The sequence below is a fragment of the Neltuma alba genome, unplaced genomic scaffold, assembly GCF_004799145.2.
Source record: "Neltuma alba isolate B1F8T4 unplaced genomic scaffold, ASM479914v2 tig00001562_pilon, whole genome shotgun sequence".
NCBI lineage: Eukaryota > Viridiplantae > Streptophyta > Magnoliopsida > Fabales > Fabaceae > Neltuma > Neltuma alba.
The window spans coordinates 183,342-200,007 of NW_021632512.1; the positions used below are offsets into that span (position 1 = coordinate 183,342).

General features: G+C 35.1%; 1 protein-coding gene across 1 annotated transcript; it reads right to left on the bottom strand.

The window, feature by feature from the left end:
* Positions 1 to 12,026: 12,026 nt before the first annotated feature.
* LOC114759161 (uncharacterized) lies at positions 12,027 to 12,422 on the bottom strand. The gene has a single exon (XM_028948263.1). It carries the CDS (start codon positions 12,420 to 12,422, stop codon positions 12,027 to 12,029), a length of 396 nt encoding a protein of 131 aa, XP_028804096.1.
* Positions 12,423 to 16,666: the final 4,244 nt, after the last annotated feature.

Genomic DNA, 16,666 nt, shown 5'->3' on the forward strand with positions numbered 1-16,666 from the left:
GCAAGATCAATCTCCAAAACAAGGTATGCTCATGGTTTTTGACGTAGTTCTCATTACTCTTGTTGTTGTTAAGCTTGGTTATGGATTTTAATAATTTTTGGGAGCTTGAAATTCTAAGTAGACATGCTGCAGGAAATTCTTAAGAATAGGGTGAGATAAAATTGATGTTAGAATAATATTTAAAGGCTTGAAAAGAACAAGAATCAAGTGGCTTTATGTTGAAATTGGTTGAATTTCATGACTATGTAACTTGAGTTATATTTCATTCAAGGCTAGTTCATAGGGAAGGAGTTTGATTTTGATTATTTTGAGTTTGGAAATAGATTCTACATGCAAAATTGTTGTGGAATTAATTTTAGAAAGGTTGGGAATCAAGCTCAAAAGTTAGAAGCTAATATAGCTCAAAGAAAACAAAGTGTTAATGTTGTTGGTCACCATAGCTCTAATGAATGAATGAAAATGATGTGTTGATGCATTTAGGGTCATGAGACATTAAGGAAGATGAAGAGTAAGTAACTTTAATGGTTGGTAGCAAAGGAAGCAAGAGGAAGTAAATAGAAAGTTTAAAGACACAAGGTAGCAAACTTTACCCTACTCTAATGTGCTTGGTATTTGCTTGCATGTATGACATGTTCTATGTTTACATGGTTTTATGAACTCATACATTGTGATTGTGAATATGTTTGAAATGTGTCATAGGCCTATGTGTTTTATGGTTAATGCATGATGATTACCAAACATGTCACTATGTTATAGAAATGTTAAGTTGCAAGCATGTTATGAATGCCAAACTTGCCATATGTGTTTGGGTGGTTATTGTTTGCTATTGAGATTCTCTCGAATCTCACCCCTCCCTAACCAACCATTTAGGTCAAGTATGATGGACAATGACTGTATAAAGGAGAGCATGAGAAGGAAAGAGAAGAAAGTGGAGAATTATTCATGTTAATGAATGAAGCTATTGGTTAATGTATGATTCTCTGATTGTGTAAATTATGTATATGAATGCTGATGATCTGATGTATTAGATCAGAATATTTATAGCATGAATGGAAATGTATATGAATGAATGGGAAAGAGAAAACCCAAGTTGTGCATGCCAAAGTAATAAAAAGAATTAAAGCAAGAATTGTTTAATAGATAAAACGTATATCTTGGAGCAGTCAGATTCTAGCTCCATTTTGACCTATCAAATGTATGAGTTGAGCCATGAAATTTGGTATGGTTAAAGTATACATCTTGAGCTTTAAAACAAGTAGTAGATCACCTAAAATGGATGTGTATTGCTTTCCATTTTTATCCCTATTGGTCGTAACTTTCTAAAATTATGATTTAGTTTTTACTTGGACTTAACCTCATAAAACATCTCTTTTAGGCTTCTAACTTAACCTTTGACCTGTATCTAGCTTTTTTTCTCTTTCTGGACCCTTGAGACTCTCCTGGAATCTCAACATTACTTACACGTTTGTCTTCTAGCAATTTTCTTACTTTGTAGTTTAGTCCCTGACACTACTTTAACTTTCTTTCTTATTTTTGGGACTCCTACTCTGAGGGGCTCAGTAGCCTACCTATTTTAGGCTACTCTCAGGGCTCCTAGGTCTAAAAATTAGGATATGATAGAGATAAATCCTGAAACTTTTCAAAATGCTTTCTATATTAAAATAAGATTTTTCATGGAGAAAAATATAATTTTAGAGGCCCAGAATAATTATTGAAAGTTATAAGTGAATAGTAATCGATAAACATCATTTTTACTTTGAATTGATCTTTTATGATTGGGCTACTTCTTTTACTCCTTCTAGATCAGATTTAGGCTTCATTTTGGGCCAAGAGGGCCTAAAAATTTCATACAAAATAGTGGGCCAACAATTGAAGAGGTTTAAGCCCAATTCAAACAAAAATATCAACAAAAAAATTAAGAAACAAGACACTTAGCAAGATCAGAAAATTGAGGGCACTTGATGAAGGCCACATGGCCTCTTAAGTAGCATAATTTCACACCACATGTGAATGGAAGGTCAGAATTTTGCTCTATAAATACCTTTTAAAATACCTAAAATTTTGTGAAAATTGGAAAATATATGGGAGGTGTAGTCAAACTGAAATTTGAGCTCAAAAAAGGGCCTTTAATCGTGTAATTAGAGGAAGAAATATCAAGCTTTGATCAAGGATTAATTAAGGTAAGTTTGAACTTGATTTTAGTTGAGCTCAAAGCTTGTTTTGGTTAGGAACTCAAGCTATAATTCTGCAGTAGTCAGGCCTCTTTCTCTTCCTGCCACTGCTAGAAGTCCCTTTTTGTGGAGCTTTAACAGGTAGTTTATCAATCCTCAGGGTTCCCCTAACTATGTCTTGATGGTCTAGACTACTCTTTGTAATTCGGCAAGCTTCTACTACCCTATTAAACACTTTGATCTATCGAGGAGCTACTCTTTCTCTTAATGAGGACTTTAATCCCCTGGTCATCTTTTCGGTAAACCACAACTCATTATTGTGGTATTTCAAATAAGTGGAATAAAGGGACAGGTTGATATACTTGGCTAAGTACTCATCAAAGCATTATTTGTCTCCTTACTTTAAGGTAAGGAATTTTGCTTCCTTTACATTCTTTACCAATCATGAAAGGTATTTTTGGAAAAACTGTTCCTTAAATATCTCCCACGTAACTGGAGTATTTTTAACTTGTAACACTAATTCGGTGTTCCTCTACCCACTAATCAACTTTTCTTTCTAACTTTTATATGGCCTTTTATGCCTTTGTTTTCAACAGGCAATCCATCACTTTGAATATCTTATCTAAATGGGTAATCTAGTCCTCGACTACTTGAACATCGAATGTCCCTCAAAAGCAAGCAAGTTATGCTTATAAAAGCGACAAATCCAATATTAGATATCTTGTTCTGCCACCAGTCTTGCTTGGTCAACTAGCAGACCCTAAGGTTAGACATGTTGTTGAGGCACTTCTAGCATTCTTTATTCAGGTTGTTGCAAGTTTGTTGTTGCTGCTGCTACTATCACAGCATCCTACTCTTATTCTTGTCAAGGTTGGTTCACTTGAATCTCTTCCATTGTCTGCTGCTATTTCTCTAAATAGTTCATTATTACTTGGATCGAGTCTAAGTGGGGCTTACAAGGTTCCTTAGACTATTCCCCTATTCCAATGTTTCTTCTAGCCTTAACTCTTTTTTGTACAATTGAAATACAAAAGAAACAGAGCCATTTTGTATATCAAATCATATTTCATTTCTATTTTTACACAATAAGCAGTAGAAGTTAGGTATACATGGCTAACATTCACATAACATTCTGCTCAAAAGTTTAGCTTATAACTAACAGTCATCTATGAAAAGTACATTAAAACAAAGATCTCTATTGCGTCAACTATTTGCTCAAAAGTAGCTGGTACCAGATGACAAAACTAGTAGAAACCATTATACCACATGTTTGTATAGGGAAGAACTTCAAGCAATACGTTAATCCATGTCACATTGTCCAACGAATACTCCTCTCGGGTGACTACATAACGTAAGACCTTAATCTAGTATAGAAATTCAAGATAAACTATGGCCTCTTGGTTCTTATTTTGCTTGATATGTCTAGCCCATAGCTTAAACTCTTTTAACAATACACCATATGTGAGGAACTCTACTGCCACCAATAACATTACTATCTAGTCTAGGCATCGGATGACTCCTTGCATCATCCTAAACATCCATATCCATCACTCCTTTAGATGTTATGGAGAAACAACCATGCTCAAGTTCCTGTCTTACTAAATAATACCTTGGATGAGGAACAGGATCTTCCTCTTCCTCATAATACCATAAAGGAAATCCCTTGGCTAGAATTCTTTGATTGATGGTCTCTTTTAAGTTACCTCCCCAAACACATGCGATCTTTACCACCTTTCTTTTAAATCTCTTAACATATAACTCATGTAAAGATTCTAACATGTAAATAGTGCAACCATACAAAGCCAGAACCTTTGTTTTGATAACAAAAATGCAACACCTTAACTCTAAACCATATATAAAGCTAAGACATGTCAATTGGAACCATATTGCATGGCATTAAACTTAAGAAACCCTATTTTGAAAAATCACTTCCTTGGGTTACTATTCATTTGGTAACCTTAAAATTTTTGCCAATTCTGAAAATTCATAACTAATTCTAGAAAAATCAAAGTAAGATATTTCTAACTTTTATTTGACTTCATTCATTTCTCTATAGAGTAAAAATACTCATTGGTTAATTACTTAATCCATTTAGGCTCCATTTCATTCTCAAAAAGTACTGTTTATTTGGTCAATTTTTACTTTTCAACTTTTTGCCTTAAATTCAAAAATTCATATCTTTTCATACAAAATTCTAAATTAGGAGATCTACCACCTTATCTGAAGCTTCAAATGTGAAATTTAGGTTCGCCAAATTTCATGGCCAGATTTTATCATTTGGTCTTAAAAGATATAGTCTCAAAATTAGGATTTTTCAAGCATTTCTATCCCATTTAATTGTCCTAACTTCTAAGATTTGATTCCTAACTTTCATTTTTACCAAAAACCATTCATATCATCATGGACAATATGTCATAATACCTCCCAAGAAGTGGGAGCAACAATCCATACGAGAATCCAATATAATATACATACCATTACATAATCCACTAAATTTATATTTACATAATACATAGAATTGCATAACATTTTATGCAAGTTCCTTCTCAAGCATCCATATTCTTTCTTTTCTCCCTTAATGATCCATCTCCTAGTAGTATCAATTGGATATAAAAAGGGATGAGATTTCAAGAAAATCCAATTACCATAGAATAACAATTATGGTATTAATAATGCAAGTTTTATTCATGCTATATACAATCAATTTTCTCACATATTTATTCACATTTTCATGCCATGGAAAGTGAGCATATGATCATCTCATTAACAACTCAACTATACACATTGCTAAAGCATAAATACAAGGAGTTAAATACATTTCATCATGCATAACTCCACCACATTATGGTATAAAAATACACAGCAAAAACAACAAATACAATTTAACACTAAAATTATAAGTTCTTGCTACTGCTTATCAAGCTTTGCACTTGAATTTCCTTTGCTTGTTCTTGAGCCTCCTCTTGCTCAAATTCAATGTCTATCAATCACACAATAATGGAATTATAAATCAACTTAAACAACTTCATAACAGGTTAAAACCCTAACCGTTTATTTGTGATTTAAGGTTTTTGTATCATCTTTCTTAACATAAATCTTATTTACTTCTCCTACATGATTTTTCATGTGGAATCCATGTTTGAACTTAGAATTATCAAAATCTAATTTCTTCCCATCAAACCTCACTTGGCTGAATATAGGGGTTAGAATTCTAAAAATTTCATTTTCAAATTTGATGCTTCTAAACATATTTTCTTCACATAGTCTATTCACCGATTAGCTTAACCACAAGTAGACGAGTCGCAAGTAGTTTAAAAAGTATCATTCCCTTAGAGACTAAGGCTAGAGTAGTTAAAAATCCTAATTATGCTCATGGTTAGGTTAAGTGAAATAATTTTAGTAAAAGAAGTTGTTTAATGTGCTTTGAAAACAAAGGTTAAACTTGAAATAAAATAAACTTGACTTTGAGACAAATAAGGATCTAGGGTTATTCTCACTATTGTACTTCATAAACCCTGATTAATAACTTCTCATTTAGTATTTAATGACAAGTTAAGTTAGCCCAAGATTCACAATTATTGATTAAGCTTTCTCAAGTCAAAACCAAGTTTTGTAATCTTAGTAAAACTTCACAATCTCTAGCTTTTGCTTAGAAAGATTACACCTTGAAAACAAAAACCCTTTTTGGACAATACTAGGTCAATAGATATATCTCTATTCTATCAACAATCCATCCATTTAATAGGATAAACTTATGGTCTAGTACGTTTTTACCTAAGTTTAAAGATCGATTTAACTTTCTTAAGCTTTAACCAATCAACAAATCATTCTAAATAGTGGCCAATCATAAGGAAGCATTAAGCTTAAGATAAAAACAACATTACATTATCATTAACACTACAAAGAGTTAAAACAAGTCTTAATCCATACAGTAGATCAAAATAACCCCAGAATGACTATTCTTGCTACCTATGTTCAGCAAAAAGCTACGAATACAAAGACATTTTATAGCCATCATAGAAACAAAGGAGAAGAGGAGAAGAAAAACTAAGGAAAATGAAGAAAAAAGCTTTTAATCTCTTGCCACTTCAAGCCCAATGTTCCCAAGCTTCAAAACCACTAAACCCCTATAGAGAGCACCTCCAAATAAGCCCCCAAGTCAAAGTTTCTCAAAAATCACGAGTCCCTCCCTCTTATACGCCCTAATTTTTAAGTTACAAATGCAAAACACACAGCTGCTAGGAGATAAATGCTAGGACACCTATTATAGAATGGGAACTTCTTGGGAAGTGTAGGGTGCCATGACGGATATAGACAGGCATTACGACGCCTATTACAGAGTGGCAAACTCCTCGGGAAGGATTGGGCACTGCAGTAAATATAGACAGGCACTGTGGCGCCTTATACAGAATGCCTCTCCTTCCTTTCTGTTGGAGACACCATGGCAGATTGCTTCATAAGCTGCAACAGATGATGCTTTTTCAGCCTCTCTACCTTCAATCTTCTATCCTCTGATAAAAATTGTTGAATCTTTCTCCTTATCACTCATCTTTCAGCTCTTGCTATTTCTTGCAATAAGAATCTTAGAAGTATTGCACAAATAATCCTCGATTGTTAGTATAAATCAAAGTTTATGTTTTCAAGTCATATTTTCTAACTTTAAGGGAGTAACCTTGCACAACTAGCTTCCAAAACCCAGAAAAGAGTGTTAAAACAAGTTGAATTGGTAGGAATTTCTAGAGGTTATCACACCCCCAAATTTAAGCTTTTGCTTGTCCTCAAGTAAAACAACAAACCAAAGAAAAGACCATAATGACAAACTCATCATCGAAATAGACTTGGAATTGTCCTCATCAACTACTCCAGAAAGTATGCAAAGCTAGACTGTGATGGAATATACAAGGATTTATGATTCATGAATTTAAAGACAAGCATCTCAAAAGTTTCCATGTGTGTGCATGAATAAAGTTCTAAAAATGCCAATCCTGCATTAGTTAAAGTCAAAAGCATATCCCAATCCATATAAACGGTTTCAACTGCATAAAGATAGAAACTCACTCTTTTTCCGTGCTTAGTTGATAAATCAGCTCACAGCTTCGAAATCAAAGGGACTTGATTAGCTTGTAATGTGGCCAAGGGTTAAGGTTATTGAAAGGACAAGATAAGGGATAAATTCAAATAATTTGAGATAAATAAAATTTTAGCTTAATCCACACTTTCTTTTTCTGTCAATACCTCTTATTGCTGTTGCAATCCCCTCAAACTTAAATCAAGAAGAATTCTTTTCTTTGCTAAGTCTTATTATTTTTTTCACCTGACAAGTGTTAAACTCCCCAATCAATACTTCCTCTTCTCATCATCATACCTAATTATCTCCATTAAATGTGTTTATTTAATCTCAAAGCAAGGTAGTTCATGGTTTTTCAAGTTAAGTGGCACAAGAAATGGTTGTGGGCTCAAAAGAAATTCTTTATGGTTTTTTAAAGCTTCAAAATGGGTGTAAAGGGCATTAATATTCTATTAGGGTTAACTTGAAAGGCACAATCTCATTGAAAGAATGCCCTAATAATTTTTCAAAATCACATAAAGTGATTTATTTATAAACTTTGAGCAGATCTGGATAAAGTTTCTGAAATCATGGAGTTGAAAACGAACATATAAATAGATTTGTACTTTATTCCCTAGCTGAATACACTCAAATACTTATGACTCTACAAGTGCATTGGCTTTAAAAAATGAATCATTCACAGTTGCATATTGACCAAACTTTCCAGTAAAGAATACTAACTAAATAACTCATTCATATCATTGGACCACAAGCACTCGAACAACTCATTCGTCAGCCTAATCTACATTCAAAAACATTGAACAAGCTCAACTTGAGTTTTACATCAAAATTCTAGCCATAATTTGCAAAAAAAATTGCTTAAAACTCATCAAAAGATGGCATAATGATCTATGTCATTCAAAAATCACCTCTACATCCCCCAAACTTAAAAAGGACAATGTCGTCATTATCAACAAATTATACGAAGGTCTTCCTCATGCACTAAAACACAAAAATCAAAAGATTTAGCGCATGAGGGATAAAAAAAAAATAGTGTACCCACACCTATACAGATATGCGCTATTCATATAGGTTAGAAAAGTTAGTTTAGTAGAATATGCACAAAATAGAACCAACATATATCATTTGTCAAGAATAAGCTATAATTAGCTTATATATAGGCATTAACAGTTGTAGTTCATAACTAGTCCTATACCAAAATAGTTAGTAATCTAGGCCCTTAATAGCCTTTCAACCATACAATTAAACAAGTAACATAAATCTAGGTAATAACAGTCACAACAAAATAATGCACAACAAAACAAAGCAAAATAAAGCAGGTCGTAGCAGTAGTAAATGGCCCCAGCTAGTTGTCCTCATCAAGAGGTTCTACAGCCATGTCTTCATCTTATTAACATCGCCACCAGAAACCTCAGCTTCATCCTCCCCCTCATTCAACTCTTTTTCACCTTCAACCTCAGTACTTGTGTTTTCAACATCATGTACTTCAATTTCCAGCTTTCGAGCAAAGCTCCTCTATACGCCTCTGTCTATGCCTCCTGTGGCACATCTCTCTGTCCAATTTCTCATGGAGGAGGTCTAAACTCTAAGTGGTGGGGTCAAAGCTAGTGTTGGCTCTAGCTTCTTGTTCCTTCATGTATGCTTTAGAAAATTATTTAGCTACATGTCTTTAGTTATATGCTATTGTTCATGTTCAGGTACTATGGTGGAGTAGTTGAATTTTAAGGCTAGTTTGAACTTCGGATCCTTCTCCTTCTATTCCACTCCTTCTTGAGTTAGCAAATCCGAGATCAAGTGTGGCATGATTAGATTAGTGTTGTATGTCAGGTTGGTATCCCAGATGGTGTTGAAGATCAATTCCTCTATATATGCATTCACTTTTAGAATAAGAAGATATATCAGAAGGGCTAGATTTTGTGGGGCTTCACTTAGATGGCTAGTCAGTATTATGTTTCTGGTAACAATGTGCAACCATATCCTAGCCTTATGTGTCATATCCTTTTTAGAATATAGGCCTGGCCCCTCTTAGGTCTTGTCCATTTGTTGTCCTCTGAGCCAGTGAGTATGGATGAGATCATATCTAGAGAAATCTCTTTTTGGTTGTTCAAGTACCATCAATATTTGCACTCTTTAATTATGGGTAGCTAGTAGAAATTTCTTATTCACTCCCGAGTAATAAGGATAGATTTGTATTGAATAATCATCTTGTTACTCAAGTTAGTAGCCACCTTAACATAAAATTTCTAAACCAGCTTCTCATTCCTATAGTTTTTGGTCTAATTAGGTTTAAGAGCTTCAACTTCCTTGCCTTCCTGTAAAACCTAAATTTACTTGTGCATGGAAATTCTCGTTTTTGATACAACCCTCTCTTATAAATTAGCTCCTTGATAGGGGCTTCAAGGGATGTAACATGGGCTTTCTTCCTTTGAGGCCATTTGTTTGTTTTCCTACATAAAGGAACAAAGTACATCACACACAAACTAAACAAACAAAACACCACAAACACAAAACACAAAGAAAGACAACTACGCTATCCTAAGAAAAAGAAAGCTCTCCACCAAACTTAGATCAAAGATTAAGATCAAAATTTAAAGCTATGTAATCCTCAAGCAATCCTAAAAGCACATTCTCACCAATACTCAACTCCACTCCACCATCAGTTCATGCTTACCCTGAAACTCAAATCTACTTCTCTAATTTTAATCCAAACAGAGTTGCACAAAAGTTTTGAGAATAGGTTTCAAAGATAGACATCCATTAGTAGATGCCTATTTGAACTGATTTCAAAAGATCTTGTCTAAGTACTCACTTTGAAAAACAACAATTTAGCAGTTCACCCAACTCATTTCCAAAAGGAGCAACACTTTGGATTGAGTTTTAATTTCAAAACACAACTTAGGCAATGTGGAAGTGTCATTTGAGAACCTTTACAATTACCACCTATGTTCCAATTCACAGGCTTTTCATAATTGAATGCAGCACAATTTCTCTTTCAAATAATGAAGAAGTTATTTTATAGAATTTTGTCTTTGAAAGCATTCTCAACAATAACCCCTAATCCTAACCATAATGAACCTCATAAAATCAAAATCCCCACGGTCTACTTCAAACTTCATTTTGAATTGTAATGCACCTCCCCAAAATCACACTTCCCTACTTATAAAAGAAAAAATTAAACTAACCTAACTAAAAGAAAGAAAGAAACATTACCTCTGAAAGAAAGAGGGGTAAAAGACGGAGAGGATGGCGACACAGAAGGTCGAGACAGAACATTAACACAGACGACAGTGGAGGACGAGAGGACGACAGCGGCTATGAGAGAAGGAGGAGGAGAGAGGGTCGACAGTGGGAGACTAGGAGAACAACGAGAGTGGAAGAGAGTGGGTGGTCTGTGATAGGGAGAGGAGTGGAGATCAAAAATAGAAGAATGATTCTAATGAGGGGGAGGGAAAAATTTAAGATTAGAGAGAGAGTTAAAAGACTAAAAGGTTAGGGTTTTAAAATTAGGAAGAATGAATTTGACCAAAAAACCAGCTAGATACATAGGGATAAAGTAAGAAATACGCAAAAAAAAGGGCAATAATAGTAAACTAGAAATTCGGAGCTTCAGAAATGATGAATGGCCCTCGACGCTTTAAGCTTCACACCACGGCATCCAAGGCAGAATGAGGCAAACTTGACCAAAAAACAGACGTCGTGGCTCATAACAACAGGCACTGGCGTTTTTCACTAAGACCTTAGGGAGTTTTGATGCCACGGTGCCTTAAACAGAAGTGACATGAGGTTTAATAAGAGCGACCGCCGTGGCTCATCAAGACACACATCGCATCGCTTATTACAGAAATGAGATCAACAACAAAAAGACCAGCCATTGTGGCGTATGTGTATAACAACCATAATGGCTATTACCGAGACAGGGCCCTTAACAACAAAAGCCACCACGATGCATGGTGACACACACCATGACGCTTATTATAGAACCTGTCTAAAATCCCCTGAAACAACCAGAAACACTTACTACCTAACTAGACCCATAACCCTCAAACAAACAAGAGACAAGAAAATAAGATCACATAAAAGCACAATTATAGGAACTAACAAAACATGAGCAAAAAGATCAAAGACACGTAATAATAAAGCTTCAAGTTAGCACAAGTTCTAGAGTAATCAAAGTAATCAACAAAAGCCACAACATCATTCAAATTTATATTAAAGGCACTTGATTATCTAGAAACAACAATAAGTGTATAGTTAAGGCTTGAGGAGCAGAGTTTAACTTTACCGAGGTTAGGGTTAGGTGTACTTCCCTAGATGTAATGGTTAAAATGTAGCCATTCTTTCTTTTGATGATCTATTGATTTAGGAAGAAGCCTTCATACCTACATAAACCTAGATCAAACATAAAACTATTAAAAAGTCAAACAGAAGCTTTCGGGGTGGAATGCTAGGAATTTTTCGAGTTAGTAGCAAGAAGGATTTCTTACTGAAATGAAAATATAAAATTACATATTATATAAAGCGCTACTTCAATGCAGCCTTAACTACAACTACATTACGCAAGCTCCACCAATACCTATACCTACCTATAGAGTCAAAAAAGTACCAGTGACGGTTGGGTTGCCTCCTAAGTAGCGCTTGGTTTATAGTCTTTAGCCTGACTCTTCATCTTCTTAAGAGTCTTCTAATAAATGGAAGGTGACGATTTAAAGATCAATCGGGCCACCCTAATAGTGCTTCAACCTTTGATCATTGGCTTGAAACTTCTTTCTATTCTTTTGCTCCTAACTCTATAACCCATGGCTATGAATTCTCACAACAGTAAATGGACCTGACCACCTAGACTTTAGCTTCCCAGGGAAGAGTCTGAGCTTTGAATTATACAATAAAACTTGTTGAAGTAACTGAAAGGTTCTGGCTAGGATTTTCTTGTTAGGAAGCCTCTTGGTCTTTTCTTTATAGAGTCTTGAACTTTCATAGGCATTGAGCTGAAACTCCTCAAGTTCATTTAGCTGTAATAATCGCTTCTTACTGACAGCTTTTGCATCAAAGTTTAGCTGTTTGATAGCCCAATATGCATTATTTTCTAGCTTAACAAGGAGATGGCATGCTTTTCCAAGACTAGTCTGTATGGTGACATACCAATAGGCATTTTTATACCGTTTGATATGCCCACAAAGTGTCATTAAGCTTGGTAGACCAATCCTTTCTGGTGTGTCCACAATCTTCTGCAATATCTTTTTGCTTTCTCAGTTAGAGATCTCTGCTTGGTGATTGGTTTGTGGATGATAAGCCAAACCAACCTTATGCTTGACGCCGTATTTCTTTAATAGAGCTTTAAATTGATTATTGTAAAATTGCCTTCCTCCATCACTAATTATTGCCCTTGGGGTTCCAAACTAGGTAAAAATGTTCTTCTTCAAGAATTTGACAATACCCTTGGCATCATTTATTGTGGAGACAATGGCTTCAACCGATTTTGACACATAATCCACTGCTACTAAAATGTATTGATTGTTGAAAAACTTAGAGAATGGTCCCATGAAGTCAATTCCCTGGACATCAAATAATTCCACTTCAAGCATGTTATTCGAGGGCATTTCATTCCTTCTAGATATATTACCCACTCATTGACAATGATCATAAGTCAATTCAAAGTCATAGGAATCTTCGAACAAAGTAGGCTAGAAGAAACCAGATTGCAAAACGTTTGTAGCAGTCTTGTTACCCCCAAAAAGACCTCTATATTTGGATGAGTGATAGCATCTTAAAATTTCTTCTTGTTCACATTCTGGAACACATCTCTTCAACAATTGGTCGGCATAATGATGAAACAAGAATGGTTCTTCCCAATGGTAGAATTTGATATCACGTAGGAATTTCCTCCTTTGATAATGGTTCAAATCTTGGGAAATGATGCCACAAATGATGAAATTAACGATATCAGCATACCAAGGCTCCTCGATGTGGGTTATAGCAAAGAGCTACTCATCAGGGAAGGTCTCATTAATCACCTTGTCAACTTCAAGTTAAGCATTAGTACTCAATCTAGATAAACGATCAGTAACTTGATTTTCTGTACCCTTTCTATCAACAATTCTTGAATCAAACTCTTGCAATAAAAGCACCTATCTAATCAATCTTGCTTTTGAGTCTTTCTTGTTGAAGAGATATTTTAGAGATGAATGATCAATGTACACAGTGACTTTGGCTCCCATAAGGTATGATCAAAACTTCCTAAAAGCAAACACCACAGTAAGTAACTCTTTCTTTGTAGTGGTGTAGTTTTCTTGAGCATTGTCTAGTGTGTGGCTCGCATAGTAAATTGGGTAAAACACTTTATCCTTCTTTTGCCTAAGTACAACACCCACAGCATAATCACTAGTATCACACATTACAATGAAGGGTAAGCTCTAATCAGGGGCCATCACTATAGGAGCAGAAACAAGTCTCTTTTTCAACTCTTCAAATGCTTTATAACAAGCGTCATCAAACTTGAATTCCACATCATTCTCAAGTAAAGCACATAATGGCTTGGTGATCTTAGAAAAGTCCTTGATAAAGCGGTGATAAAAGCCAGGATACCCTATGGAACATCCTTCCTTTAACCCCTTAGAGTACACATTTGGAAGTGTTATGGTTCAAACAATTCATGAAACAAGCCTAATGATTAACAACTCTATTTGCTTCTTAGGTTACAGTTCACTACTAAATTCCAGATTTTTAGTCCAATTTTGAAAAATCATAACTAATTATAAAAAAATCATATTGAGGTAGTTCAAAATTTTATTTTAAGCTTTAATTTTCTATAGGGAAAAACTATAAATCTAGCCTTAACACATGCCAATTCGTACAATTCTTTTATTGAAGTTTACTATTCATTTGGTAAAAACTGTACTTCTAGTTTTTCTGCCATAAATTTGGTCAAGCATAACTCATAGCACACACATCTATTTTATGTGATCTACCACTTGCTTTAAAGCTTAGGATATGTAATTTAAGCATACCAAATTTCACAAGTAGAATCAATCATTTGCCTTACTTCCACTATGTTACTATTTCATGACTCATTTAGGTGTAACTTATCCCCCTAACTTGAATTAACAATTCATAATCAATTCTTTCCATGCATAATCTCATTCCATTAATCCATAAACTATTCTCATATATTATCATAGTCAATTATACATGCCATCATCATTATTTAACATTACATAACATTAATGGCATGTTTATACTGTACATTTTTTTTGAGCAAAAAAGCCCATTTTATTGATAGTAAAAAAGAGTACAACCACTAATAGCCCAAAGGCCAGAAAAAACAAACACTCAAAAAGACCTATCATACAACCTAACACACCAAACTTACCAAAAGGAAAAAGAAAACAACAAAAGCATGGAAACAGAAGCTGACAAAACAAACAAAAGGAATTAACCAATGCCCGTTCTTACCCTGCAATCCTCTAAACAATTTGCCGAATCAGCATTCAACACAGCAACCAAAGGAGATGGTGGCATCAAAAGCCATCCCTCAGGAACCATTCCCCTTAATGCCTCAGCTGCAAGACAGTTCACAGCCTTGTTTCCCAACCTACTAATCCAAGACACATTCCAGCTTTGTTTAGATGATAGGACATCTAAACACTTCTGCACTATATCAGAACAACACCACTCACCCCCACAGTAATTCCTCCTCCTCAGAATGCCATACAACTCCTGACATCCATCTCAAAAACCACATTGTTCCAACTTTTTTCCTCTGCTATAATCAAAGCTGAATAAAGAGACAAGCATTCAGTCATAAAAGGAGAGGAAGACTTCACTAGCTTGCCCATACCGCCTATGTATTGGCCTTTCTCATTTCAGCAAACTACTCCTACTGCAGCCTTCATCTCTTTCCTCCTAAAAGCAGCATCCACATTGATTTTAATTCTACCAGCATCAGGCTTAGACCAAGACTGATTTCTTCATAATACACTACTACAAGCTTCTCTTCTTCTCCTTTTGTCAGTAACTTCCCCAAACTCACTTACCAACCTCATAGCCTTAGCTACACATTCATAAGCATCTAAGTCAGCCCCATCAAAAATAGCCCTACATCTAAATTTCCAAATCCACCAGCAAATGCCTGCAAAAATAGCAATCTGCTGCTCATCTGGTTTATCAGCACCAGAAAACCATTCTTCAAGCCACCTGTCCATCTGAATCTTCTAGCTCCTTCAAAATTTAAAGCAAGTGGAGATCCAAACCAACAAAGTTTAGTCCAGGTGCATAAAAATAGCATATATTCCACTGTTTCCACTTGAGTTTTACAGATCCCACATTGAGGATTAGGAGAACATTTCCTCCTATATAAGGCTTCTTTAGTTGCAATTGCTCCTTTAACTACTCTCTATATGAAATGTAAAACCTTAGGCGGCATTTTTATATTCCATATACCAACCCATAAATTTTTTGAGGGTTTATAAGATCAGCTAGGCTTCATTAACACTACACTTTCTTTTCTACTTAAAGCTGCTTTATAACCCAGCTTCACCATATAATCTCCACTTCTACTATTCAACCAAATCAATATGTCATTAGCAGTAATCTCAGAGATGAACACTTGCTTAATTAAGGACTTATCTATATCTTCTAGAACCTCACCAAATCCCCAAAACACTAGTTTCCATCACAAATAATACTGCTAACTTTCCTCTCTTTCAACTCATCAGTAAGGATTCTGTCTCTTAACTTCATATTGGCAGAGGCAGGAAGCCAAGCGTCTCCAAAAATCTTGACATTCTCCCCGTTACCAATCTTCCAACATAAGTCTTTAATTAGCAAATCTCTACCCTCCAATACACTAGACCAACCCTATAAAGCTCTATTGCCCTTTTTAGCCTTCAAAAATGGATCATTTGGAAAATACGGACCCTTCAAAATCCTTACCCACAGCTCATCAGGATTTTTAAGGATTCTCGAAGCTGTTTTTGCCAAAAGAGCTACATTAAACACCTCCAACTCTCTAAAACCCATTCCCCCCTCCCTTGGCTTTACACATTGATTTCCATGACTTCTAATGTATTCTGCCCTCCTGCTCTTTTTGCCCCCACCAAAAATTAGACACCATGCTATCCAAATCCATACAGTATTTTTTTTGGATATTTGAAGCATGACATTGAGAATACTGGTATAGCATTTGCCACTGATTTCACAAGCACCTCTCTTCCACCAAAAGTGAGTAATTTTTGTTTCCACCCCTATAATCTCATACTCATCTTGCACTTCACAAAAGACAAAGCCTCACAATTGGATCTGCTCCAAATCATAGGCAAGCCTAAGTATTTTCCTGGATTATCACTTGCTTTAATACCCAACACTTCAAAAACTTCCTGCTTCAAAGACTCGCAAGCGTTCTTGGAAAAGAAGACACAAGATTTGTCAAAGT